This window comes from Ictidomys tridecemlineatus, chromosome 4 (genome assembly GCF_052094955.1).
Source record: "Ictidomys tridecemlineatus isolate mIctTri1 chromosome 4, mIctTri1.hap1, whole genome shotgun sequence".
NCBI lineage: Eukaryota > Metazoa > Chordata > Mammalia > Rodentia > Sciuridae > Ictidomys > Ictidomys tridecemlineatus.
Window position 1 is genome coordinate 204,553,943 of NC_135480.1, and position 24,743 is coordinate 204,578,685.

General features: G+C 49.9%; 1 protein-coding gene across 20 annotated transcripts in view; it reads right to left on the reverse strand.

Moving 5' to 3' along the window:
- Window positions 1–24,743, reverse strand: part of Fnbp1 (formin binding protein 1) — a 102,888-nt gene that overhangs the window by 59,254 nt on the left and 18,891 nt on the right. For 19 of the 20 annotated variants that reach the window (XM_078048463.1, XM_013356675.4, XM_078048478.1 and 16 more), the window contains exon 2: window positions 3,519–3,634. The exons of the other annotated variant lie outside the window; for it this stretch is intronic. In XM_078048463.1, coding sequence (XP_077904589.1) covers window positions 3,519–3,634 — 116 coding nt within the window. The remainder of the gene's footprint in view (window positions 1–3,518; window positions 3,635–24,743) is intronic. 20 annotated transcript variants of the gene reach the window in all.

Here is a 24,743-nt window from a genome sequence, read left to right on the forward strand (position 1 = left end):
CCACGGGACCCTGGGGAGGGGTCCAGGGGACGCTGGGGAGGAGGCCAGGGGACGCTGGGGAGGAGTCCGTCAAACTACACAACTTTTCGGTTCAAGAGACCTCTGCACAGCGTGTGACCACAGTTAGTGACAACGGAGAGTCTACTTGAAAATTGCTGAGTGGGTCTTAGGGTTCTCACCACACACAAAGGGGTGAGCTAAGGTCTGTATGAGCCTGATTTAACTCTGACACCGCAACAGACACCAAAACTTCAGGTCGCTCGCCAGACACCGGCAGACTTTTGTCAATTTAAAAATAAACAGCTGGAGGGGCCGGGGCTGGGGCTCAGCGGTGGAGCGCTCACCTAGCACCTGCAAGGCCCTGGGTTCCATCCTCAGCACCTCATAAAAATAAATAAATAAATAAAAATAAAAGGTACTGTGTCCACTACAACTAAAAAACAAACAAACAAATAAATAAATATGAAAAACATCATTAAGAGCTGGGCTGTGGCTGGGGTGGAGCGCTTGCCTGGCACGCATGAGGCCCTGGGTTCCATTCTCAGTTCGATTCTCATGAAAAAAAAAAAAAGAACAAAGAAAGTTGACAGTGTTGGAAAGTAATCACGGACGAACTGAAGTAGGGCAGAGCACGGGGCGGAGGGTCGAAGGCGGACTGCCACAGTGACCTGGAGGAGGTGAAGGAGCGGTCACTCAGGGCCTGGGGAAGGTGGCTCAGGTGACATCTTTAGGAAGGGTCGGGCCAGCCCTGGGGCGGGAGCAGGCTGCTGCCCAGGAAGCTGGGAGCCTCTGCGAGCGGCGGCAGAGACCTGGAGCCGGAGGAGATGGAGGGGGTCGGGCCGCTGCCTGTGGGTTTGCAGGACAGGTCCTGGAAGGACTTCAGGACAGTCCTGAGGATACGACTCTGCCAGACGCGGAGGCTGCTGCAGTCCTCAACGGAGGGGGCTGGGATCGACGGCTTTGTAGAAAACAGGCCGCCAACGGGGTGGGGTCCAGTTGGGGCACGGGAAGACCCTGCAACCCAGGCAGGAGGTGATGGCCACCTGGGCCCCGGGGTGGGCAGCGGAGGTGAGAAGTGGTCAGGGTCGCAGGGGCCTCGGATGGCTTGTGGGCAGTGTGGGAGACGGCTCTGGGGTTCTCCCCGGGCCAGGAAGGGCACAGCTGCCCCAAGGGCCGCCACAGGCGACAGCGAGCCCCTGGGGCGGGAATCCCTTCCAGGCAGCCCCCGGGCAGTTATTTTTGGACACCCCAACAGAGGTGGGGAGCAGCTGCTTCTGGAGATGGGGAGAGAGGTCCGCTAGGAGACACACATCTGTGAGTCACTGCTGCGCTCAGCAAGGAGGGACAGGACCCGGCCAGGGGGGGCCTGGAGAACTCGGGGGAGGGTGCTCACTGCCGTCAAAGCTGCCAAAGGGTGGAGAAGGATGAGGACGGGCCATCCAGAGACAGGACGGGGCTGGGGTTTGAAGTCGGTGGAGGGGCCACCCAGGTGCTGGAGAAACCCGTGGCAGAGGGGAGCAAAGAAGGGTGGTGGCGGGGGTGGGGGGTGCTGAGCCCAGGGAGGCTCTGCTTTTCCTTGACAATGGGGGGCGCGCCCGGGGGATTCTGAAGAGAGGAGAGAACTGGTGGTGGGCGAGAGGGGCCGAGATGGGTGCCCAGAGGAGGGCCTGCGACGGGTGTGTCCAGGGAGCTGTGGGAGCTGGCAGGTGGGTGGGGTGGTCAGAGTGAGTCCATGCCTTCTCCGGGTTGCCTTCACTGTTTCTGTGAAGTAGGAGGCAGGCGGGAGGCTGGGAAAGGAGGCTGCCAAGCATGGGAAGCCCGTGGGAGGGCGGGAAGTGAGGAGTCCAGCAGGGTCACGGGGCCACAGCAGCCACCAGCCCCACGAGGCTCCCGCAGCCTCTTCTCTTACACGGAATCTTTTTGACCAATTTATTCCCCAAAAGCACAGATTTTGATGTTTCTCAGAGATGTAATGAAACGAACATTGTTATTTAAATCTTGGGACCAGTGGGCAAAGTGGTGTGCACCTGTAATCCCAGAGTGTCAGGGGGCTGAGGCAGGAGGATCACAAGTTCAAAGCCAGCCTCAGCAACTTAGACTCTTGTCTCAAAATAGAAAAGGGCTGGGGAGGTGGCTCAGGGCTGGAGCCCTGTTGAGTCCTACACTTTAGTTATTTGATGGGAACAAGACTTACCATGCAGTAAAACATTCCACAGGACCCAGAGATCTACAGAGCTGATCTTAGACAAGCGTTCCAAGAACACACAATGGGAAAAGGATAGTCGCATCAATAAATGATATGGGGAAAATGGATATCCACCCACAGAAGCACGAAGCAATGCTTACCTCACACACTACGTACCAAACCCCATTCAAAATGGATCAAAGATATCAGACCTGAAACTAAGTATACAAGGACTCACATGACTCAATAGTAAACGTACAAATAATCCGACTTTAAAATGGGCAAACGTCTTGAACAGACATCGTTTCAAAGACATACAAGTAGCCAACAGTTATGTGAAAAGGTGCACAACATCTCTACCATTAGGGAAACACAAACCACAACCCCGGGAGGTGACCACTCCATCCGTGAGAATAGCTCTCGTCAGAAAGTGCAAACAACAATAGGGAGGTTCCTCAAAATATTAAGAATACAGCTACCTTAGGATCCAGCAATCCCACCTCTGCATATACACCCCAGGAAATAAAATCTGTATCTCAAAAAGAAAAACCATTCCATGCATATCTCTTAGATGCTTATTTAAAGCACAAGGACCCTAGCAGCGAACAACAGGACACATCTCTCATGCAGATATTCTTTGCTTGAAAACTAAATATTTCCAGGGGCTGGGGATGTGGCTCAAGCGGTAGCGCGCCCGTCTAGCATGCGCGCGGCCCGGGTTTGATCCTCAGCACCACATACAAACAAAGATGTTGTATCTGCCGAAAAACTAAGAAATAAAATATTAAAATTCTCTCTCTCTAAAAATAAATAAATAAATAAATAAATATTTCCAAACCAAAAATCATCTAGATCTTCAACACCTCCATCTACTCTTTAATAAGTCTTTAAACACCATGCGTAAGTCAGCTCAACCACACATTAAAGATTTTACATGCTACTTCAAGTTCAAGATCGATTCCACCAATAAATTTTAAATATTTTATATAAAAACCAATTTATTGGATCATCTCATCATTAAAAATTTAAGTGCTTGGGATTTAGCTCAGTGGTAGAGCTCTTGCTTAGCATGCCTGAAGCCCTGGGTTCCATGCCCAGCACCACACACACACACACACACACACACACACACACACACACACAATCTTGAGCCTAAAAGCAATAGTTTATTTTTACTGTCTATGAAAATTGTTTTGTGTATTAAAAACTGCTCCTATTGAAATATTACATAACATAAAAGGGAAAGAATATTTAAAGGATTATACATTTACACTATAAGGTGCAAATATAAATTAACGTAACATTCGTTTGCAGTTCACCAAATAACCCTTACCTGAGTTGCTTTGCATAGCTGAGCTCGATCTCAGTTCTTTCCTTTACAAACTTGATGTATTTCTCAAGAACGTCGATTCCCCACTGTGTGTGTTTTTCTAAGTTGTCAAACTGATCCTGTTTAAGAAAGGAGAGAGAGTTCACAGTCTTCCTCTGTGATGGACATAATTTCAATGGACAATCCTCTTAATAGTGCTTTGCCACACAGGAAGCAGTTTCCACTCAGAGTTTCCATGATCCTTCTTGGATGCCTTTTGGTTGGACAGTTTTAAATCAACATTACCAAATTTGGCTTGAAAACTGCCTGGAGTACTGAGCTCTGGCGGATTCATTCATGTTTCAGAAACATGCTTTTTGGATGTCACTGATGCAAAGGGACCTGTCTCTCTCAGATGCCAGACTACTGACAGGTGACACCCACAGGCACAGTCTCTATAGGAACACTTTAACTGGGACATCTGGGTCGTCATTCCAAAAAGCTGATGGAGTTTGGAGTGAGGAAGTGGGAGTTATAAAAGTCCACTTTCTTCAAAGAAATACCATATCTCATGGACTTTATTTATGCAGACACACTGTGTGCCAGGGACTGTGCTTGGAACCCAAAGGAACAGATGTGCTCCACCTTGCAGAGCGCCTGGAGTTCCTGCTCCGGGAGCAGGTCTGCCATGTGCAGAGGCATGTGCATGGCTTAGGTGGCTTGTCCCCAGGGTCCCCAGGGAGGGTGAGTGAGGCATAGGGGATGGGTGGTGCTGGGGCAAGATGAGAGACTGCCCAGGGCCAGGCCACCCTAGGCCTCCGCGGCAGACCTGAGGAGCTCCGACTCTCCAGCAGGCCGGAGCAGGACTTCCAAGGGGGTGGCCTGACCACGGGGAGGTTTCCAATCACCAAGAGACTGCCCTCGCAGTCCAGAGCAGGGGACGCAGGTGCACAAGGAAGGGTTTTGGAGACGCTGAACAAATGGAGTCCACCAGTGTCAGTGAATGACCAGGTGAGGGAGCAGGGGGCACGTGACGGGGAGAGGCCAGGTGACTCCGCTTCTGTTTTCTGCGATTAGTTTGGTCCAGACACGGGGGACCTGCATTTCAGGGTGGAATTAAATGAGCTTTGCCGCGTGGAGCAAGGGACTGGCACGTCTGGGGACAGGGCGGGGGAGCAGCTCCACTTGGAGCCCAAGGAGAGGCCGGGAGGCGCGGATCTGAAGCCACGGCCAGGGGCCAGAATGCCAGAGAGGAGGCAGCTCCGCGCAGGGTCAGCAGAGCCCGGCCCGGGAAGGGGCCAGAGGGGACCATCAGCACGTCACAGGGAAGAGGGTTCCTCCAGGCCACTTTACTGAGGTATGACTACGTTAAAAAGTTAGGTGCCCACCTGCAGTTCCAGCACTCAGGAGGCCGAGGCAGGAGGGCCATTTGTGCCCAGGAAACCAGCCTGGGCAATAGACCAAGGTCCTGTGCGTGTTTACTGTGTTCAGCTCAACGCCCTCGAAGCATCTGGAGGTGAGCACACATGAAACCATCACCACAGTCAACGCCAGGGACACTGCACACAGGACCCAGCCTTTGTACATTTTCAATATACAGTGCAGGGTATTTTGGTGGTTGTTTGCTTTCTGGTGGTGCTGGCATGGACCCCAGGGCCTCGCACAGGCCAGGCAGGCCCCAGAGATGCCCCCCAGCCCCAGAACAGCCCTCGGCAGCCTGGCGCTGCGCGGCCCTGCAGGGTGCTTCCCACCTCCAGCCCCGACCTCAGGCCCACTGTTGGGCTTCTGGACTCCAGTTTCCATTCAAGGCTGTGCACAGTGTGAAATGAATGGATTTTCCGTGATTCAAACTGGGGTGGGAGAGGAGAGGACAGGAGGCAAAAGCAAAGCCACTGCCTCCCAAACTTGAGACATCTTTTGAGAAGAAATGCTTTCCTCGATCCAGCTCTGGCCTCGGCCCACAGAACAGCTGCAGGAGCATCACCTCGTGACTGGAGGCCTCACCTCACTAAAATGCTTCCCTGATGGGAAATAGTCACTGTAAAATGCCTGAAATGACTGACGAGCTGGGCGTGGTGGTGCATGGCTGTAATCCCAGGGACTGGAGGCTGAGGCAGGAGGATCCTAAGTGTGAGACCAGCCTCAGCAACTTAGCAAGGCCCTGTCTCAAAATAAAAAATAATTAAAAGAGGGGCTGTAGCTTGGTGGCAGAGCACTTGCCTAGCATGTGTGAGGCCCTGGGTTCGATTCTCAGCACCGCATATAAATAGATGAAGTAAAGATCCATTGACAACTAAAAAAAATAATGATTAAAAAAATAATTAAAAGGAAAAAAGAAAAAAAAAACCCAAGCTGGGAGTGGTGATCCACACCTACAATTCCAACAGCTCGGAGGCTGAGGCAGGAGAACTGCAAGTACCACCAGTCCCGGTAACTAAGCAAGACCCTGTCTCAAAATTTTAAAAAAGGGCTGGGGCTGGGGCTGGGGCTCAGTGGTAGAGCATTTGCCTGGCTTGCCTGAAGCCTGGGTTTGATCCGATGCACCACAAAAAAAATCATCATCATCATCATAAAAATAAATATAAAAGGGCTGGGGATACAGTCAGTGGTAGAGTCCCCCCTGGAGGGGGACAAAGTTCTCAGTGATTCTCGGTCCTCTATGATACATTCCACAGCCACCTAGATTCCGGTTCAAGAAACGCTGCTCAGGAAAGATTATTTATTTATGTTATCTCTAAGACAAGCCTTGTTGAGCAAATGAACAGTGTAAACAAGGCCGTGGGTCTCTTTAAACTACTTGAGAGAACAAATACACAAACGGCTCAAGTAATGGCCACAAATCATTCCCAGCCACGGGGAGTGGGGCTTCTCCACAGCGAGGCTGCGCTCCGGCCCCTTCCTCCTCGGGTGCAGAGCTGTCCTATCGACTTCAGAACCAAGACCCAGGCCTCTGCGCGAGAGTCTGCTCTCGGCCATCGCCCCTCACCTCCGGGCGATCGTCGCAGGGACCCGTGACCCTGCGAAGGCTTGTGAGCGCCTCTGCTCCTGGATGTCCCTCCTGCCCTGGTCACCTCCAGACGCGTTCTCCCTGACCACATACAGGTGTATGTGATACGGCGACAAGAGCTTGGACGCCCAAGCCCTAAAAGCAAACCCGACAACAACAAAGCCCTCTGCTGTTGGAACTGCGTCCACTCCAAGATGACTGACCGCAGGCCAGCAGTGTTCTCAACCAAGTCATCAGTATTCCAGGCCACGCTGCACGCTACACCAAAGGACGGGTCCAAATGAGACAGAAGATCTGAATAATAAAAACCCTCAATAGTAAGTGAGGGCCCGCGGCCACCGCCGAGCTCCTGTTATGCTGGGTCAGCACAGCTCTGCGGCGCCACGCCCTGCTGGTACCGACTCAGGGACGCGCAGCGTGGACATTTTAACAGCAGCTGAAAGAAAATTCGTAACAGATGAAAAACTAATCAACCCACTTACATTCTTATCCCAAATGTGGGAAACTTCATGGAAAAAAGTTCCAAATCTTTAAAAGACTCCTTGTGAGCAACTAGTACCAATGGGCCTTTAAAAAGTGCCTTTGACACTTTGGGGATGGTGCCCACCCTGCGGCAGCAGCTCCAGAGCCCCTCGCTTTTTTCTTTTGGTGCTAGGGATTGAACCCAGGGTGCTCTACTCTACCCCAAAGTCCTTTTGACTTTAATTCTGAGACAAGATCTCACTAAGTTCCTGAGGCTGGCTTTGAACCTGCAGTCCTCCTTCCTCAGCCTCCAGAATTGCTGGGATTACAAGTGTGTGCCACCGTGCCCCATCTTGGTCTGCCTTCTTAAAAGTCATCGAAGGCTCGGAAGAGCTTTCATTTGAATTATACTCATTGATATTTATCCTATCAGAAATTAAAGATTTTAAAAATCTGTTAATTCATCTGTATAGTAATAAATCCATCACATGCTAAGTAAATGGTGTAAATTTTATTTTTAATTTTTTTAAAACTATACTTTCAAGCTGGGCAAGGTGGTCCACACCTGTAATCCCAGAGAGGGGGGAGGGGGCTGAGGCAGGAGGATCACACGTTCCAGGCCTGCCTTGGCCATCAGCAAGACGCTCAGCAACTTAGCGAGGCCTTGTCTCAAAATAAAAAGCGCCGTGGATGAAGCTCCGTAGAAGAGCACCCTTGGGTTCATCCCCCAGCATAAATACATAAATAAAGTACAAAAATTCAAAAAATGAAGAACTGTATTTAAAATACACACACACACACACACACACACACAAATCGTGGGAAAGCGACCGTGTTCATGTTGCGGATATCTTTATGCCTGGCTCAGTAGGAGGCAGCTGGTCCTCACCGATGCTTCTGCATTAATCTAATGGTTCCTTACTTAGGTTGAAGTATATGGAAACATCCGGCTCCACACAGTCAGGTAGTTGAAAACAGAGGCCAATTTCAAAGACCCTTTTTAGATAATTGCAGGTTTTCTCTGTTGTTCCACCTGGAAGCTGAGTTGCGGGAGGAGATGGAACCTGAAGGTGCTCTTCCTGCTCCCTGGCAGTCAGGTCCGCCGCCCACCCTGCACTCTGAGCAGATCTTTACCTGAGATTGCACAGCGCTATTGATGGGTCATCTAGGAAATCTATCCCACTGATGCATGCAGACCTCCTAAGTCTCGACATGTTTCATTACAAAATACCAAGAAAAAAAATCATATGTGTTTACATCACTGTCTCATCTTTCCTGAGTCTAAACATTTGGAAGCTGTTACACTCACAGTGCAAACACAAAATTTCCCCAAATTCTAATTTATGCTCATTCAGGTGGGCGCTCTGGCATGCATAAAGTGCTTTATGCATATTTCCAAACCGTCTCACACATATTGTTAGAGATGTTATATTCAAGTCTGGGGAAAAATAAAATTAATAATCACTGTTTTATCGATGACTTTAAAAAAATTTTTTTTGAGATGGGGTCCTTGCAATGTTGCCTAGACTGGCCTTGAACTCTGGGGTTCAAGCCATCCTTCTGCTGCAGACTCCCCAGTAGCTGGGACCACAGTCCCATGGGCCACTCTGCTTGGCTCTATCAAAGGCATTTTAAAATAAAACTGAAAAATGCTACCAGCTCCTGGTGAGGCCTGCAGGAGCCACCGTATCATCCACAGCTGCAGCCTCCAGCCACGCAAAGGCCCCCGGTCTCACCCACCCTCGCTCCCCGCCCTCAGTGCAAGGGTCAACCAAGTGGAAAAGACAGATGGCCACGAAAACAGCTCTGACCCGCGGACTCCCTGGGAGGGCTTCAGGAGCCTCCAGAGGCCCAGCGACCACACCTGGAGAACCACTGCCATGTGACGTGCACTCCTAAAACTTGTGCTTAAAAGTTGCCCATTTCCAAAGTCTAAGATTAAGCCCTCTGATACCTAATGGAACAGAAGGCTTGATTTATACACACACACCGTGCCTGCCCACTCTCAACCATTAATCCTAAAAGCCTCAGGAGGACTGCCAATGGATGTTTCCAAGTTCCTGGTAACAACCTGATGGTGCCCTTCCAAAACCTCTCTAAAGCCTTCTCTGGACCTCATGCTTGACCTCCAGGTCACCTTGTTCTTCAACTCAAACCCACCAAAGATCTGTGCCAGGAGCGTTCCGCTAGGAGAGGCTGGATACTCAAAAAAGACCCAGGAAGAAGCAGCGATTGTGTCCACTGCTGGATTCAGCCGACTTTCAAGTCTGGCTCTAGGTACAGGGCCGGGGTGAGGCTCCTTCACAGACTAAGGATGGAATCATAGAAGGTGCAGATCACACCGTTGGTTTGGGTCATGGGGTCTTAAAGAATTCTTACAGAATCATGAAGTTTAATGAAAATGGATTCTGTCTTCACACCCCATCGGCAGTACTAAAGTTGGTCTCTCTGGGTCAGTAGATGATGAGGACTCTTGATCACTAGGTTTGATTTTTTTTTTCTCAAACTATGCAAAACAGTTGACAAGGAAACTGCATTCAGAGAAGTCGTATCTTTTTGAGATGTGGAGACCCAAGTCATTCACAAGGAAGTTTTTCTTCAAAGTATATGTCAATTTTTTTAGGCAGAACGAACAGGGTCTGGCTAGGTCACCAGGGCTGGCCTTGAACTTGCAATCCTCCTGCCTCAGCCTCCCAAGTGCCTGGTTTATAGGCGTGCGCCACTGCACCCCTGCACCCTGCTCCAGGGTGTAGCTCAGGGGTGGAGCACTCGCTGACACCCAGGGTGAGGCCCAGGGTTCAATGCACAGCCCCCTAAAAACAAAACAAAGCTAATACGGTACTGCCTATAATTGTGAAGTGTACTCAGCCAACATTAATCCAAAGTCCCTGGGAGGAGCCAACCTGCAGAGGAGCTCTGAGGCTAAAGTCACCTCTGCATGTGCAGCCCAGAGTCGAGGACGGGGACCCCGAGGCCAGTTTCCCCACAAGCACATCCTCCCCAGCAGCGACTCACTCCCTGAAGGAAGCACCCCCTCCACATTTCTGGTTGCACTCTGACTGGGTGGGCTACCTGGACTTCTATTTTAGGATACTCTGGGGTCCCTTGGATGACGTGACAGGCATTAGCTTCCTCCACCTTTGAGGCAAAAATGGCAGAAGACATAGGTTAACCCAAGAGTAACTGATTTAAAAAAAATTAAGTTTTTTTTTTTTTTTGCAATTGTTAGCATGCACAAGGCCCTGGGAGGGATCCCCAGCGCTGCCAAGAGGGAAAAAAACAGAAGGGAAGAAAACAGAAGGCTGTCGCTGGCTGTGGCCAGACACTCAAGCTAATGTGTCAGATTCTAGCTGGGAAGGGACTCCACAACGAAGCTCTAGGACTGTGGTAAACAATTTCGCATTTAGGTTTCTTTGTTACCACTAGCCACGAGCCAGGTTTCTGCTGTGGAAAGGAAAATAGGAAGGAGTTACTCTGTGTCCCCACTTCTTTCCGGCGATGGGAACAGAAGAACAAGACCAGAAGCAAACAGAAAGAATGTGTAGAGACAGACGGGCATGGAAGTGCATTTTTGTATTTTTATCACAATAATCATACCGTGGAGAGGGAACAGGAGGCTGGGGTTAGAGTGCAGTGAAGGAAGTTCGCAGGGAGGAGCCTGAGGCAGGAGCGGGAGGTGGCTGCAGGAGGAGACCCAGCCAGAGACCCAGCGGGGGACCTGAATAGCTGGCGGGGTGCCAGCCAGGAGAGCCGGGGAGCCCCAGTGGGACATGGTGCTTTAAGAAGCAGCAACACACCTGGGGTCTATTTCAGTGTTCTCTGAATGCCCCGTGACCTCCAGTCCCCAACCTGTTCCTCTGGATACAACAAAAACAACAAACAAAAACAAACAGCTGAGACCGCTGCACACGCTGGTGAAAGAGATAGGAAGGAATCCCATCTTCAGGGCAGGAAGGGGGACGTCATTTCTTTATCATTACAAATGTAGGGCACTGAACCACTGAGACACACTCCCAGCCCTTTTTTATTTTTTATTTTGAGACAGTCTTGCTAAGTTGCTGAGGCTGGCCTGTGATCCTCCTGCCTCAGCCTCCTGAGTAACCGGGATTATAGGGTGCATCGCCACACCTGGCTTCAAACAAACAAACCAACCAACCCACACAACTTTTTTTAGAGCACTTTCTTTTCTTTTTTCATTAAAAAAAAAAACAAAAACCCTATTGGAGGGGGGGATGTTTGCTGGGGATGGGACCCAGCGCTTCCTGCCTGCGAGGCTCTCTACCAACAAGTCACATCCCTGGCTCCAAACTGCTTTCTACTAGGGCAGTTTTTATTAGTCTGTTTAAAAGGTCACTCCTCCAGATAGACATTGTCAAATGTCTTAAATAGAAGAGGAAATGTATTAAGGATCATGAGGCTATAAAACTCGTCTCAGAAAGATGAGTCTCACTTGCTGCTGTCTATGGAGTCTGACAAAAGGAAGGAGGCACAGAAAGCAAAACCTTGCTCTTTATAATAGTTTAAAGACCTAACTTTCACTGGGGCAGATCACAAGAGGGCTTCATCAAGTCGTGACCGTAAGTAAGATGCACATCTGTAGCACAGACGTTCAGTACCCCTGGCGGCTGGCGGGGACCTGGAAGTGGGGTGTCTACTTGCTCACTTCCTGTTCCCATGCGGAGGCTGGACCGCGAGGCATCCAAACAGGACAGTCTCTTTCCGGAGCTGGCCCAGCCCCCCTCCCCATGGCCTGAGAACTGAGCACCCGCTCGGCTGGCTGTAGGAGGTTCTCCCCCCCAGCCCCCCCACACAAATTCAAGATGATCCCAGGGAGGAAGAGAAGGGGAACACGTCAAATACCAAGGGATCCGAAGGCTGGAGGAGAGGCCGGGCACAGGGTGAATGGTAAGGCCAAGGCCAAGGCCAAGCCAGATTTCAGTCCCGACTTTCTTCTAAACCCTATCATATCTCCAGGTGGAGGGGGAAGGGGGAGAAATACTTCAGGGCAAAAAATGTTCAGCCTTGTTGACACGGAAGAAAAGGACTTCCACCAAACGCTGGCCAGTGGCGGGGTTCTGGTGTCTCAGTGTGTCTGTCTGCAGGGCGGGGGCAGAACCCAGGGCTTTCCACGGGTAGGGACGTGCTGTGCCACCAGCTCTCCCCTGGCCCTGAGCTTCCAGTTTTGAATAAGTTAAGCAAGGACACAGGTGACAGAAGAGTCTCCATGCCACTGCCCAGTTGGCCATCTCCGCCAAGGACCTGGGATCACACAGGGACAGCCTGCCACAGCTAAGGGGTGAGGACTGCTAGGAAGCCATGTGTGTCCCGTGGTGGGCTGGGGGGCGCAGAGAAGGAGACAGAAGGGGGCCCAAGGAACACTTGCAGAAAACGAGGTACCCGTGGGTGTCCCCCGCTGGCTCAAGCTCTTGGTCAGATGAGCCTGTGCCGCTGGTTCTGGAAGACATCCCTTGGGACAGACACTGCAGGGCGGCCACCCAGCGGCCACCCTGTCCTCCCTACACAGAGCACCTGTCTGATTACGAGGTCACTTTTCCATCTCTATTGCAGGGAGGACATGGACACGTGACATTAGCCTGGCTGACCAGAGGCAGGGGATGTCTACTGGGCTAATACTGAGGTGAGGTTTTCCTCTCTAGTAAGTCTCTCCTTTTGTTTGTTTGTTTGTTTTTACATTTTTGTTGATAGTGGGGATTGAACTCAAAGGTGCTCTACCACTGAGCTACTTTTTTATAATTTTTTTTTACTTTGAGACAGGGTCTGGCTAAGTTGCTGAGGCTGGCCTCCATCTTGTGATCCTCCTACCTCAGCCTCCTGAGTTTGCTGGAATCACAGACATGCACCGCCCTGCCTGGCTAAGCTTCCTCTTGTTTACTGGACGTGGCTGCCTGGAATTTCTGAACCGTCCTGTAACCTCAAGGGGGAAGCATCCTCATGGGCTGGGGATGGCAGAGCCGGAGCATGGAAAGCCCCAACTTTTCCATGATGTTATTACTCAACTGTGACACCAGCCCAACCCTCCGCCCCTGGGCTCCCCAAACACTCACGACACCTGGTTGTTCAAGCCACTTTCCAGTGGATCTCGGTTGTGACCCGAACACCTCTGTCTCCACCATTCTTACAACGACCAGGGGCCATGGGCAGCAGTCGAGGCTTCAAGGGTTTAAACAAAAGCTTGCTGGAGCCCAGCTAGACAGGGGATCGGAGAAGCCTCCTTCCAGGAAGTGAGTCTATGCAGAGGAGGACGGGAGGTAAAAGCCACCCAGCAACACGGAGGGAAAGGGGGACGGAGGTGGGGGGCTCAAGCCCAAGGAACGGAGGTGCCCTGTGTCCAGATAAAGGGGAAGAGCAGTGGGAGGGGACAGGTGGGGCAGGTGGGGATGGGGGGGCAGCAGGCGGGGACAGATGTACTGGCCTCAAGGTCACAGCCAGGACCCCCAGGACTGCGGAGCAGTGCTCGCCGGCTCGGCCACCCGCTTTCCTAAGACTTCTTTGGAACTTAAAAAATTTTTCTTTCTTTTAATTTAAAAAAATACTTTTGAGGGTCAGGGGTGGTGCTCAGCGGTAGAGCGCTCGCCGAGCACGGGTGAGGCCCTGGGTTCAATCCTCAGCACCACATCAATGTAAAATGAAAATATTGTGTCCACTTAAACCTAAAAAGTAAACATTTTTAAGATGAAATAAATAATCATGTCTTAAAAAAAAATACTCTTGGTGTTGGGGGTGGAAGCCAGGGCCGGTCCCACTGGGCTATGCCCCCAGCCCCAGGCTGTGCTCTAAGATTATTTAATGAAGTTTAGAGAAATGATCAAGGACTCTGAAGAGGTCTGGTGTGTCATCTCTTTGTCTGTGTTCTTGTTGTTTCACAGTATGAAACCATCGTCTCGTTGACGGTCATTTTCTCCCCCTAAGCCCAACAGTCCAGCCCATCAGAAGCCCCGAATCCCATCTCCCCAACATTCCCAAGAAGAGGGTGCAACATAAGGCCTTGGGGCTTGGGCAGAAGCCTCAGTCTTCTCACCCGAAAAATGGGGAAACAGTCTTTCTGCCGTTGGGTTCTTAAAATAAACCAGTGGCCCATGCACACACACGTGGGGTCTGGTTATCAAGCACAATAGTATGAACTATGATTTACTCTAGTTCTGCATTCCAAAAATGACCAATGTCTTCCTGTTGAAATTCTCTGAAGGGGAATTAAGACGAGAGAGCAGGCTGGACAGGAAGAAGGAACAAGCAGACACAGAGGCTGGGCTTCAGAGTCATTCATCGGGTGAACACTGGGAGGGGAGCCGTGTGACAGTATTCATGCAAGCCCACGGTCCATCTATTGCAAATAAAAAAAATTCCTGCCAGGTGTGGTGACCCGTGCCTGTAATCCCAGTGACTCAGGAGGCCGAGGCGGCAGGATGGCAAGTTCAAGGCCAGGGTGGGAACCTGAGCAAGATGCCATCTCGGAACAGAACACAGAGAGCTCGGGTGCAGCTCAGGGGCGAGCACCTGCCGCGCAGGAGCATGGGGGGTGGGCGGGTTCCCTCCCTGAGGGCAGGAGGGACAGAAAGGCCACCCAAGAGAGAAGCAGGGCAGCGCTGGGGATGGAACCCAGACAGCCCTGAGCATCGGGGCAAGTGATCCCCGGCTCCGCAGCCTCTTGGTGGGCCGGCAGCGGAAGACGGGAGGCCGCTAGCTGCCCGTCCATTCTGTTGGCATCACGTCCCCCAAATGGGAAAAACGGTGCATTTTTTTACTGAAATTTCACTAGGGCTGAAAAAGTAAGAAAAAAGAGGGGCTGGGGCGTGGCTCAGGGAGAGCACTTGCCAGGGAGGCCCCATTCCACCCCAGCCCAGGACAAGAGGACAAGGATGGGAGGGGGGGGGCTGTGATCAGAGGGGAGCCTCGGGAGGGGCTCCAGCCTGGGGCCCGTGGCTATTTCTGTCCTCGTCCATCCACAGGCACATTTTTGCAGCCGGTTTTTAAGGCTCCATGATTATTTCATTGTTGACTCAGGACGGGCTGATGGCAAGATGTTCAGGATAAGAGGCACTTAAGTCACCTGAGCCTCTGCCAACCAGAGATAAAGACCAAGAGAAGACATCTACGAGAGAGCACTTCAATCCATAGGACGATCCATCCCATGAAGTATCGAACTACTACTTCTTCCTTGATTGATGTACTTCCTTTTCTGTCCCCACGTGTATATATATATATATATATATATAAAACCTAATTCAGAAAATGGGCATTGCTTAGTACCCAAGTATGGACTGATTATTGATTGCAGAAAAGATTTCACACTGGGCCGGGTGGGGGGCATTTGTGTTGTTGTTGGGAGGAGCCCTAGGGATTAACCCAGGGGTGCTCTATCACTGAGCCACATCCGGCCCCTTTTTATATTGTATTTTGAGACAGGGTCTTGTCAAGTTACTGAGGCTGGCCCCGAACCTTTAATCCTCCTGCCTCAGCCTCCTGAGTTGGTGTGCACCAAACAAAATGATCATGGAGGTTAGTCACAGTGAGCAACAAGTGCTCTTTCTACTCCATGACCTAAACAACCACCCATCCCCTCATCCAACTAAATATTTCACTGAACACCTACTGTGTGCTAGCACTGCTCTAGGAACTGAGGACCCCAGCAACCAGAAGATACAAATTCTGCCTTCTCTTGGAGTTGGTGTACTCGTAGGTCTTTATGGTACAAAGCTATGAAGAAATCTCAGAAAGAGGAGTTTAGAATGGATTTGTTCGCTTTCCCATGAGAACAACAGTGTTCTCCCTAAATGTGGACATTTCATAGCCCCTCGATTCCTATAACAACCAGTTATCAAAACTTGTCCTACGAGGACAGAGGCCAGCGGCCTCCCCATGGGTATCCAGCTCCCCTCCTGCCCAGGTCTTTTTAGAGAAGGCGGGTCCACCATCGAACACTACCGTCTGCAAAACAGGAAAACTACCCACCCAAAAAGCCCCTGCACTAATCTGGAGTGAAAATTGCTCGGTTGAGCATTTCTTTGCTCATCTATAAAATCGACCTTTTCAGACACGGTCATCAGCCTTTGGAATTTCCTCTCGAAACCAATCTCGCTGTTTTGCATAATCTCTTCATGTTAAGGTAAGTAGCTGGGCCACATTTTGAGCATTTTTCCTAGTTTTGAATTTTTATGTGTGACTGCTAAGGACTGAATGTTCACATCCTCCCTGAGTCGCAGGTTCAAACCTAACCCCAGCAGGTGGGATCTGGAGTGGGCTTTGGGGAGGGGAGTGGGTCAGGAGGGTAGAGCCTCCTGAATGGCATTAGCCCCCATAGCAAAGGCCCCCGAGCCCCCTTCCCCGGACCAACAAGTGTCCCTCACCAGACACCAAACCTGCCGGAGAAACAAAGGCCCGTTGTTTATAAGCCATTTGTTCTCTGTATTCTGTGAAAAGACTTAGAAAAGCAACTTTTGACACACAGACAAATCGATGTTTGGTGACCCTAGAGGGCTAGGACTGTGAGGGTCCCCATCTCGTCTTGTCCTTCTCTGTGTGTTCCAAATGTCTTCAACAAGCATTTTTTGCAGGGCTGGGGATATAGAGTCCTTGCCCAGCATGCTCGAGGACAAACAAAACAAAAGCAAACCACTGTAGGTGACCATGAATTTAGCACAATATTAACCCAAGTCATGACTGATTACTTTAAAGACACCCAAGGAAATGATATAAGGAAAGGTCTACTGTGTGCCGAGCACAGTGCCACACCTGTCACCCCAGCTTCTCTGGAGGCTGAGGCAGGAGTTCGAGGCCAGCCTGGACAATTTATCGGGCCCTGTCTCAAGATAAATATAAAGAGCTAGGGATATGGCTCGGCAGTAGAGCACCCTTGGGCTCAATCCCCATACCCCCCTCAAAAAAACCCAAATCTGTTATGGAAATAACATCTACCCTGACTTGACCACCATTTCTGTCTAGACAATAATTCCTGATAAATAGCACAAATGTTGCCAGTTTATTCAAGTTTGAGGTTTTTACTGAAAGGAAAAATGTCTCTATTGTCGTGTCACTGAACATGGAAGGATTCTCTCCCTGGGTACCAACTTCTGGGTACTTAAGAGCCATGTGCTCCTAACGTGGCTGCCTCCTGGACCAGGCCTAACTCGCTGCATCCTGCGGGCAGGGAAGCTGGCGCTCGCTGCCAGGTGTCCGTGGTATCCACTTGCTGGATGATGAGCAGGTCGATGGACCATCTCACTGGTGACTGTGTGGCCCGGGGCCAGTGTCAGTGTGGTTCACATACACGGTCCACCGTCCGGGCTTGGGGGCAGTGTGTGCCAGGGGCTGGCTCTCAGGGAGCTGTTAAAATGCAAGATGGAGAGCACCCTCCATACAGAAGAGGGTGATCTCCTTTCTAATCTTCAATCACCGTGAAGTAGAAGCTGGCCAAGTCCCAGAGCAGAGACGTCTCCAGAAGATCTCTAGCTGGTGGCCGCCTTCCCTAGCTGCTCATGAGCCGGCAATCCCAGCCCAAGTGTGTTCCTCTCATCACTTCTACATGGGCGGCTCCTCTGTCCCTGATGGAGAGCTCTTCAGGTTTTAAACATTAACAGAGTTCAAAGACAGCTCACCAGGCTCGGCTTCATTTCCCAGTAGTTGTAAATCATTTCTGATTTCATCTTACCTCAATGCTGAAAGCGCCTCTGTTACAGATTTCCCCCTGCACATGCTGATGTCACCAACACAGGAATACTATGTTTTAAAAATGAGTCCAAACAGGTGAACTAAGGCCACACGCTGCTAGTCCCACGGCGGGGCTGGGCGAGCTCGGTAGGTCCTGCAGCTGACACCCTGAAGTCACACTGCCTGTGTCCCAGGCTCACTGTTCCCAGCTAACCGGTGGAGGGAAGTCCCTCTGTACTCAGTGCCGCTGCTCTGTGCACGTGAAGACGGTTCTGGTGCTGGAAGTGTACATTTGTGGTAGAGCACGAGTTTGGGATGCATGACATAGACCCTGGGCTTGAGGTCCAGCAATTCGGGGAATAAAAGGTAAAACTGGCAAATTTCGTGTTATCTAGATTTTACCACAGTTTTTAAAAAGGAAAGAAGAAGACGGGTGTGACGGCGTGTGCCTGTAATCTCAGCTAACCCTAACCCTAACCCTAACCCTAACCCTACCCCTACCCCTACCCCTAACCCTACCCCTACCCCTACCCCTACCCCTAACCCTACCCCTAACCCTAAGGCTGAGGCGGGAGGGTCCAAAGCTCAAGGCCAGCCCTCGGCAACCTGGAGGGCTCTCATCTCAAAATCTAAAAATAAAACAGGCTGGGGATGTGGCTCAGTGGTAGAGAGTTTGCTTAGTGCCTGAGGCCCTGGGTTCAGTCCCCACACATGCCCAAAGTCAGAGTATTAGGAGAGGCCAGGAAGATGGCCCCGGTCACACAAGGCCATTGAAAGGAACATGGAGCCCATGGGAAGCCACCTGAAATACTCTGCGACACTAAATTTGCACTGGTTTTGTGGACTTGGTCCGCTGCCCAGCCCTCCTGAGTTCCACTTGGTGGTAAGGGCTGAAGACTATGAACTACATTTCCAGACTCTTCTAATTAAGGCTCCACCAGGTTTTGCAAGAGAGATGGGCTCTCATGGGAGATCTGGAAAGCAAAAATAAGGTAATGGAAAAAAAAAAAGACCAACAGTACCAAATGCTAGAGTTGTTTGGGACATAAAACGCGTTCATACGTGTGAAGTGCTTGGAACTGGCGCCGAGGGGCTGGGCGTGGAGCTCGGTGGCACAGCACCTGCCCGGCAGGCACAGGGCCCTGGTTCCAGCCCCCGCCCCGGGAAAAATCAAAACTAGACGCCTGGCACCAAGTCGGCAGTCACATCATTACCGACACAGTAAACCTCGCGGCATCATCAGAACACAGGCCGATGATTCACACCCACCAGGGCCGCCAACCGTGAGACGTCTCCACAGGGGCCTCGACTGGAGCCAGTAGGAATCCCACAGTGGTCACGGCTGGAGCCGGAGTCAAGGAACTAATTCCCACGTCCAGGGATTTTTGACAGGACCACAGAAACCTCCAATCGAGAAGGAAGTGCCCATGTTTCAGGAGTTCCTCAGCATTGTGCAAGTGCAAGGCATTCTGCTGGGCCACAGAGCTGCAACTCAGATGATCTCCTTGCTCCAGGGAAGGCTTGCTAATGGTCTAATTCGAATATATCTTATTTTGTCTCAATATACATCTGGGTCAGTCTTTTTCCTATTTCACGAATACAAGGCAAGATTTGGTAGTTGGTGCAGTGGTGCATACCTGTAATTCCAGCTACTCGGGAGGCTGAGGCAGGAGGATCACAAGTTAGAGGCCAGCTTCAATGACTTAGCAAGTCTCAAAATAAAACATAAGAAGGATCGGGAGTCTAGCTTAGTGGTGGAGCATCCCTGGGTTCAATCCCCAGCACAGTGGGAAAACAGATTTGGTGAGATCTTTGAAACAATGTCCGCCCTGGGCTCCCATTCTCTTAACTGTAGACTACCCAATTCATGGAAGATAATAACAGCTACCCCTTCTAGAGGCTCTGCTCCCAGCACCCTGTGAGGCAGACACTGTTAATATCCCCTTATTTGTGAGAGTAAAATGAGACATAGAAAGGCCAAGGACTCACTGGGTGTCACATGGCTATTAACTGAAAAAGAGATGAGACTTGAAGCCGGAGCTGCAGGCCTTCATCTTTAGACTGTCTGACCAGACGGCCCTGCTCCTGGCTTCCTCTGTTGGTTGCCCACGTTGTACTCAGTTCTCAACAACCAGGTGTCTTTCTGCCTCCATAACCCTCCTACGGCGTGGTCAGAACTGTGTCGGGTTTTGGACGCCAGGCCCCCGGGCAAGGTGCAAGGGGCAGAACTGGAACATGAGAACAGCTTGTCCTGAAGTCCACCATCTCAGCCTCCGTGGCACAGAAGCACGGCCAGAGAGCGTGTGCAGAAGGAGCTGCTAGGAGGAAAGGCTCATCAGGTTGGCTTTGTTTTGTTGGGCGGGTGGTGGTGGTATTTTTTGGTGGTCCCCAAAGTAGAAAACCTACTACTGATCATTCCAGGTTGAACAGGTGTGCTGCGTTTGGAATTCTAATATGGAGAGGAGGGAGCCAACCCTAAGGACAGGAGTCGCATTACTAGATGGAAAACTTGAAATGTAAAATGTCTCCCATCTATGGTAGTCATTAACTTACAAAATATTGAAACAAAATTATTACATTTTTCCACGTCCTCTAGGAAGTGCAAATTTGCGTTATTTCAAACCTACATTTATTCCAGGTAAAGGAAACAAATTCTAACAATAGAAGAGGATACCTTATAATCATCACAGTAAATGGTACTACTAACAGCAATCAAAACAATAGTAAAACTCAAGTTTTGCTTCAAGAAAGATTCAGGCTGGGGCTGTGGTTCAGCGGTAGAGCGCTTGGCTGGCAGGAGTGAGGCGCTGGGTTTGATCCTCAGCACCACATAAAAATAAAAAAATAAAATACAGGTATTATGCCCATCTACAACTAAAAATATTTAGTAAAAAAAAAATTGAATCAGATAGCTAATAACTTTGTTCTCAGAAATCCAAAGCACCTCCAACATAAAATTCTGCTTGAAAATGTTTACTTATTACTAAAATAAGTAGAAATACAGTTCAACCAAGTGGGTAGACTACAGCTTCTTTATTGTAATATATTATTATGAAATTATTTATTTTTGCACAATGGAGAGTTAACCCAGGGCCTTGGACGTGCTAGACAAGTGCTCTACTACTTTTTTTCTTGGGACAGGGTCTCACTAAATTGCCCAGGGTGGCCTAGAACTTGTGATCCTCCTGCCTCAGTCTTCCAAGTTATTGAGATTTACAGGCGTGGGCCACCAAGCACAGCTGAAATGAATTTTTTCATGTTTCTGAAAATATAACTTTGCTTTATCTTCTTTTAAAAAATATTCACCAGGGGCTGGTGGCTCAACCAGTGGCGCGTTCGCCTGGCATGCGTGTGGCCCGGGTTCGATCCTCAGCACCACATACAAAGATATTGTGTCCGCCGAAAACTAAAAAATAAATATTAAAAAAAATTCTCTTCCTCTTTCTTAAAAAAATAAATTAAAAAATATTCACCATAGTGATGTGCACCTGTAGTCACAGCAGCTCTGTAGGCTGAGTCAGGGGGATTGCAAGTTCTAGGCCAAGGCCTGTCTGGGAAACTTAGTTTCTAAATCAAATTCAAGGCCAGCCTCAGCAACTTAGTGAGGCCCTGGCTCAACAAAATAATAAAATAAAAATAAATAAAAATTTAAAAAGGGTTGGGGATATAACTCAGTGGTAAAGCCCCCCTGGGTTCAGTCCCAGCATGAAAAATAAAAAGCCTATTGACAGTTGTTTGACTCTACGGTAGCTAACCTTGCAAAGCATACTAGGATATCCACGATCTTTATGCTTAAAGGCCTTATTTACTGCACTGATTTATTTTTAAATTTTAATAATAGACTTCGTTTTTAAAAAGTAGTTTTAGGCTCACAGACAATGCAAGCAGAAAGTGCAGAGTCCCCACGTTGCCCATCAGCTGGGGCCACCATTCATTCACATCTTGAGTGGGGGGTGGCGCAGAGGCAACTGACAATCCAGGACTCATACGTGGTCATAAACTCAGGGTCACAGGTCACATCAGGGTTCACTTGTGTGGCTCAGGTCTGAATTTGGCCAAATGGATGATATAACTTACCCATGGTTTTAGTGTCATACAGAATTATTTTATTGCCCTAAAAATGCCCTGCGGCACACCCCCCCCCCGCCACCCCCCTTCCCACCCAGCTGCAACGGCCAGTCTCTTTCCTGTCCCTGTCATGTCCACTCTTCAGAATACTGTGGAGCTGGACCCACTCACCAGGCCAGCCTGGCTCTCTACCTCGAAGCAGCACGGACACTTCTTCCCGCCCTCCACAGCCTGAAGCCCCTCCACCCTGGTGCTGGACAGTACTGCCGAAGCATACCGCCCGGTGGTGAGGCCATCTGCCTTCCCAAGGGCTTCTTGTGGCAGCAATTATAAGTAAAGTTGCTACAAACATCCACGTAGGAGGTCTTCACAGATATTTCACTTTTAAAAACAAATCCTGGTCTGGGGATTTAGCTCAGGGGTGGGGCACTTGCCTAGGATGCCTGAGACCCTGGGTTTGATTCCCAATCCTCCCCAAAATCATGAATAGCCAATGTGTGGCAAGTCATAGGCAGGATCCGAAAGATAGGGAAACTAGCAGAACAATGCTCTCTTCTCCAGGGAAGCCTTGCCTCCACCACCTCCCCTGTACATTGTCACATCATATTATGTCCTCTTGTGGCACTGATTAGCATATCTCTCCACATTTACCTGGTGGTTTTTGGACTGAAGTCTGTCTTCACAATCAAACTGTGTTGGAGCTGCCCGGGACACTACAAAAGCCCCAGTCTGCAGCGGGCACAGCCCACAAGTCCACCCTGCGACTCACCACTTAGGAAACAATAATGCAGCTGAGCCAAATCTTTCCAAAAGAATCTCTACAGACTCTGGGGGCGGAGGAGGGGGGACTGTCTCCTGAGACTTTGAAGTGGGGACTTTATTTCAAGCAAACAAAAATCATCTTTTACTCTTTAAAAATAGTCAAGAAATAAGCAAATGAGTTGATCAAATCATTATATTTCCCCCCCAGAAAAAAAGCTGACATAAACCAGCCAAGTTGACTTTCTGGATCAAACTAGCATGGATGGCACTGATTTCATAAAAAGCATTGATGGAGGGCTGGGGACAGAGCCCAGTTGGTAGGGTGCTTGCCTTACCTGCACAAGGCCCTGGGCTCAATACCCAGCACCACACACACACACACACACACACACACACACACACACACACAAAGTGTGGATTTAATAGTGACATTGGATAAAAGCTACACCCACGGAGTGGCTCAAGAAGACATTTCAGAAGATCGATTTTGTAATTTGCTCTGACATTTTACAACTCAGTAACTTAAGTTGCAAGACACAGCACCACGACTGTCCCTCCGGAGCCCCAACCGGCCCAGTTCCAAGTCGGCGATCAGTAACCGGGAGACCTGAGCGACAGGCCTCTGCTCTGGTCTGCGCAGGGAGGGCCGGCGGAGCGCAGGAACCTCGAGACTGCCCGGCACGATGCCGTCCACCTCCGCAGACGCTGGGCCTCGCTAGATTAAAAACAAAACCAAGGGCTACAGGAGTGGAGACCAAGTGCTGCGTCCCCCTTGGAGGCTATCCTGCTGACTGCTTTTTGGGCAACAGAGCGATGTTTTATTCACATTTCTCAATTCGAATACTAAGAGGGAAATTCTGTTGGCGGTGGAAACCCTGGCACGACACAAATAGCATCCAGCCTGGGCCTGTGCCTGGGAAAGGGGCCGCTCATTTTCATCTCAACAATGCCCACAGCCAGCCCTTCCCACGCGGCCAGTCCTCTAGGGTTGCCTGCTCACTCTTCTCCTGTTGGGCATTTTTCCTTTTTGGTTCACTAAGTCTTGCCTATTTGAGAAGAGCAAGACTGCAACTTGAAAATTATTTCTGCAACAACTACACTCAAAGGCCTTAGGAACAGCAGAGTTTCCAGTAGGTGGAGAAGGCACTGCTGGCCCCTCAGCAGGGAGCCACCCCTTCCAGCCTGAAGGTCCTTGGACTGGCTGTCAACGACCAGCAGAGCCCGACTCTCAAGGACTTTGAAAAGCTGCCATTTCTTAAAGTGCAGCTCAGAATAGGGCTCAGGCTGGCCCTGGGGGCTGTGGGTCAGTGCCACACCCTGTGACTGCCACTGCTTCAATCACTATCACTCAGGTACACAGAGGTCCCACCATTGCAGACAACAACCAAACCAAACCAAAAGGAAACAAAACCACAGGTACTGAGGTCCAGCCCGTGGAAGGCCCAGGGTGTGATCCCCAGCACTGGGGAAAAAAGAAAAGCAAACGTCTCCCAAATAATGTCAAGCGGCTGGTTACCTTCTCAAAGTCCTTCTGATAAAGGCAACTGGTCATTCAGAACAGGTGGGTTTTATGTAATGAAAATTGCTATACAATTTCTAGAAATCTCATCCCCATTCAACTGAAGGACGACTGTCAAGCTGTTTCCTATGTGTCCCCCCCACCACCTGGGTCAGGGCCTTGCACTTATATGTTAGTGGAAGTGAATCACAACACAGGCAAACTGAATGGCGTTTATAGCCAATCTAACCACCCGGGTTTATGGTTGTCTTGAGCCACATGGTGTGATTACAGTAAGATATAAAAACGTCACCTTGGCACACGTCGTAAACACCACCTTCTGCTACCTTAGCTCAGGTCTCCTTGTGTAAGGAGAAGACAAAACGCCTCCAAGTGCTAGTTTTGGTGGCTAGCTTGACAATTGATGTGGTGGCAATTCATTTTCAGGGAGAACAATTCCTAACGAGTACTTTGAGTTCTGTCCAGTGCCGCAAGTAGCCCCTAATGCCCTCAGGCTGGCTTGGCCACTCAGACGGCCCTCACAGAAACTTCCAGAAACACAACCCAGCCATCCTCTCAGGCTGCGGGAGAAATTTTAAAGAACTTTTCTGAAGATTAAAGATTGACTATTTTACGAAGAGATAACAAAGATGTGCAGCACCGATCTATTTTTTTTCTTAATTGAGAAGGACTCAAAAAACATAAAATTAACCATTTAAAAGAGAAGAGTTTGAGGCATTCAGTTCCTTCAGTGTTGCGGGCCCAGGACCTCTGTCTACCTCTAAAA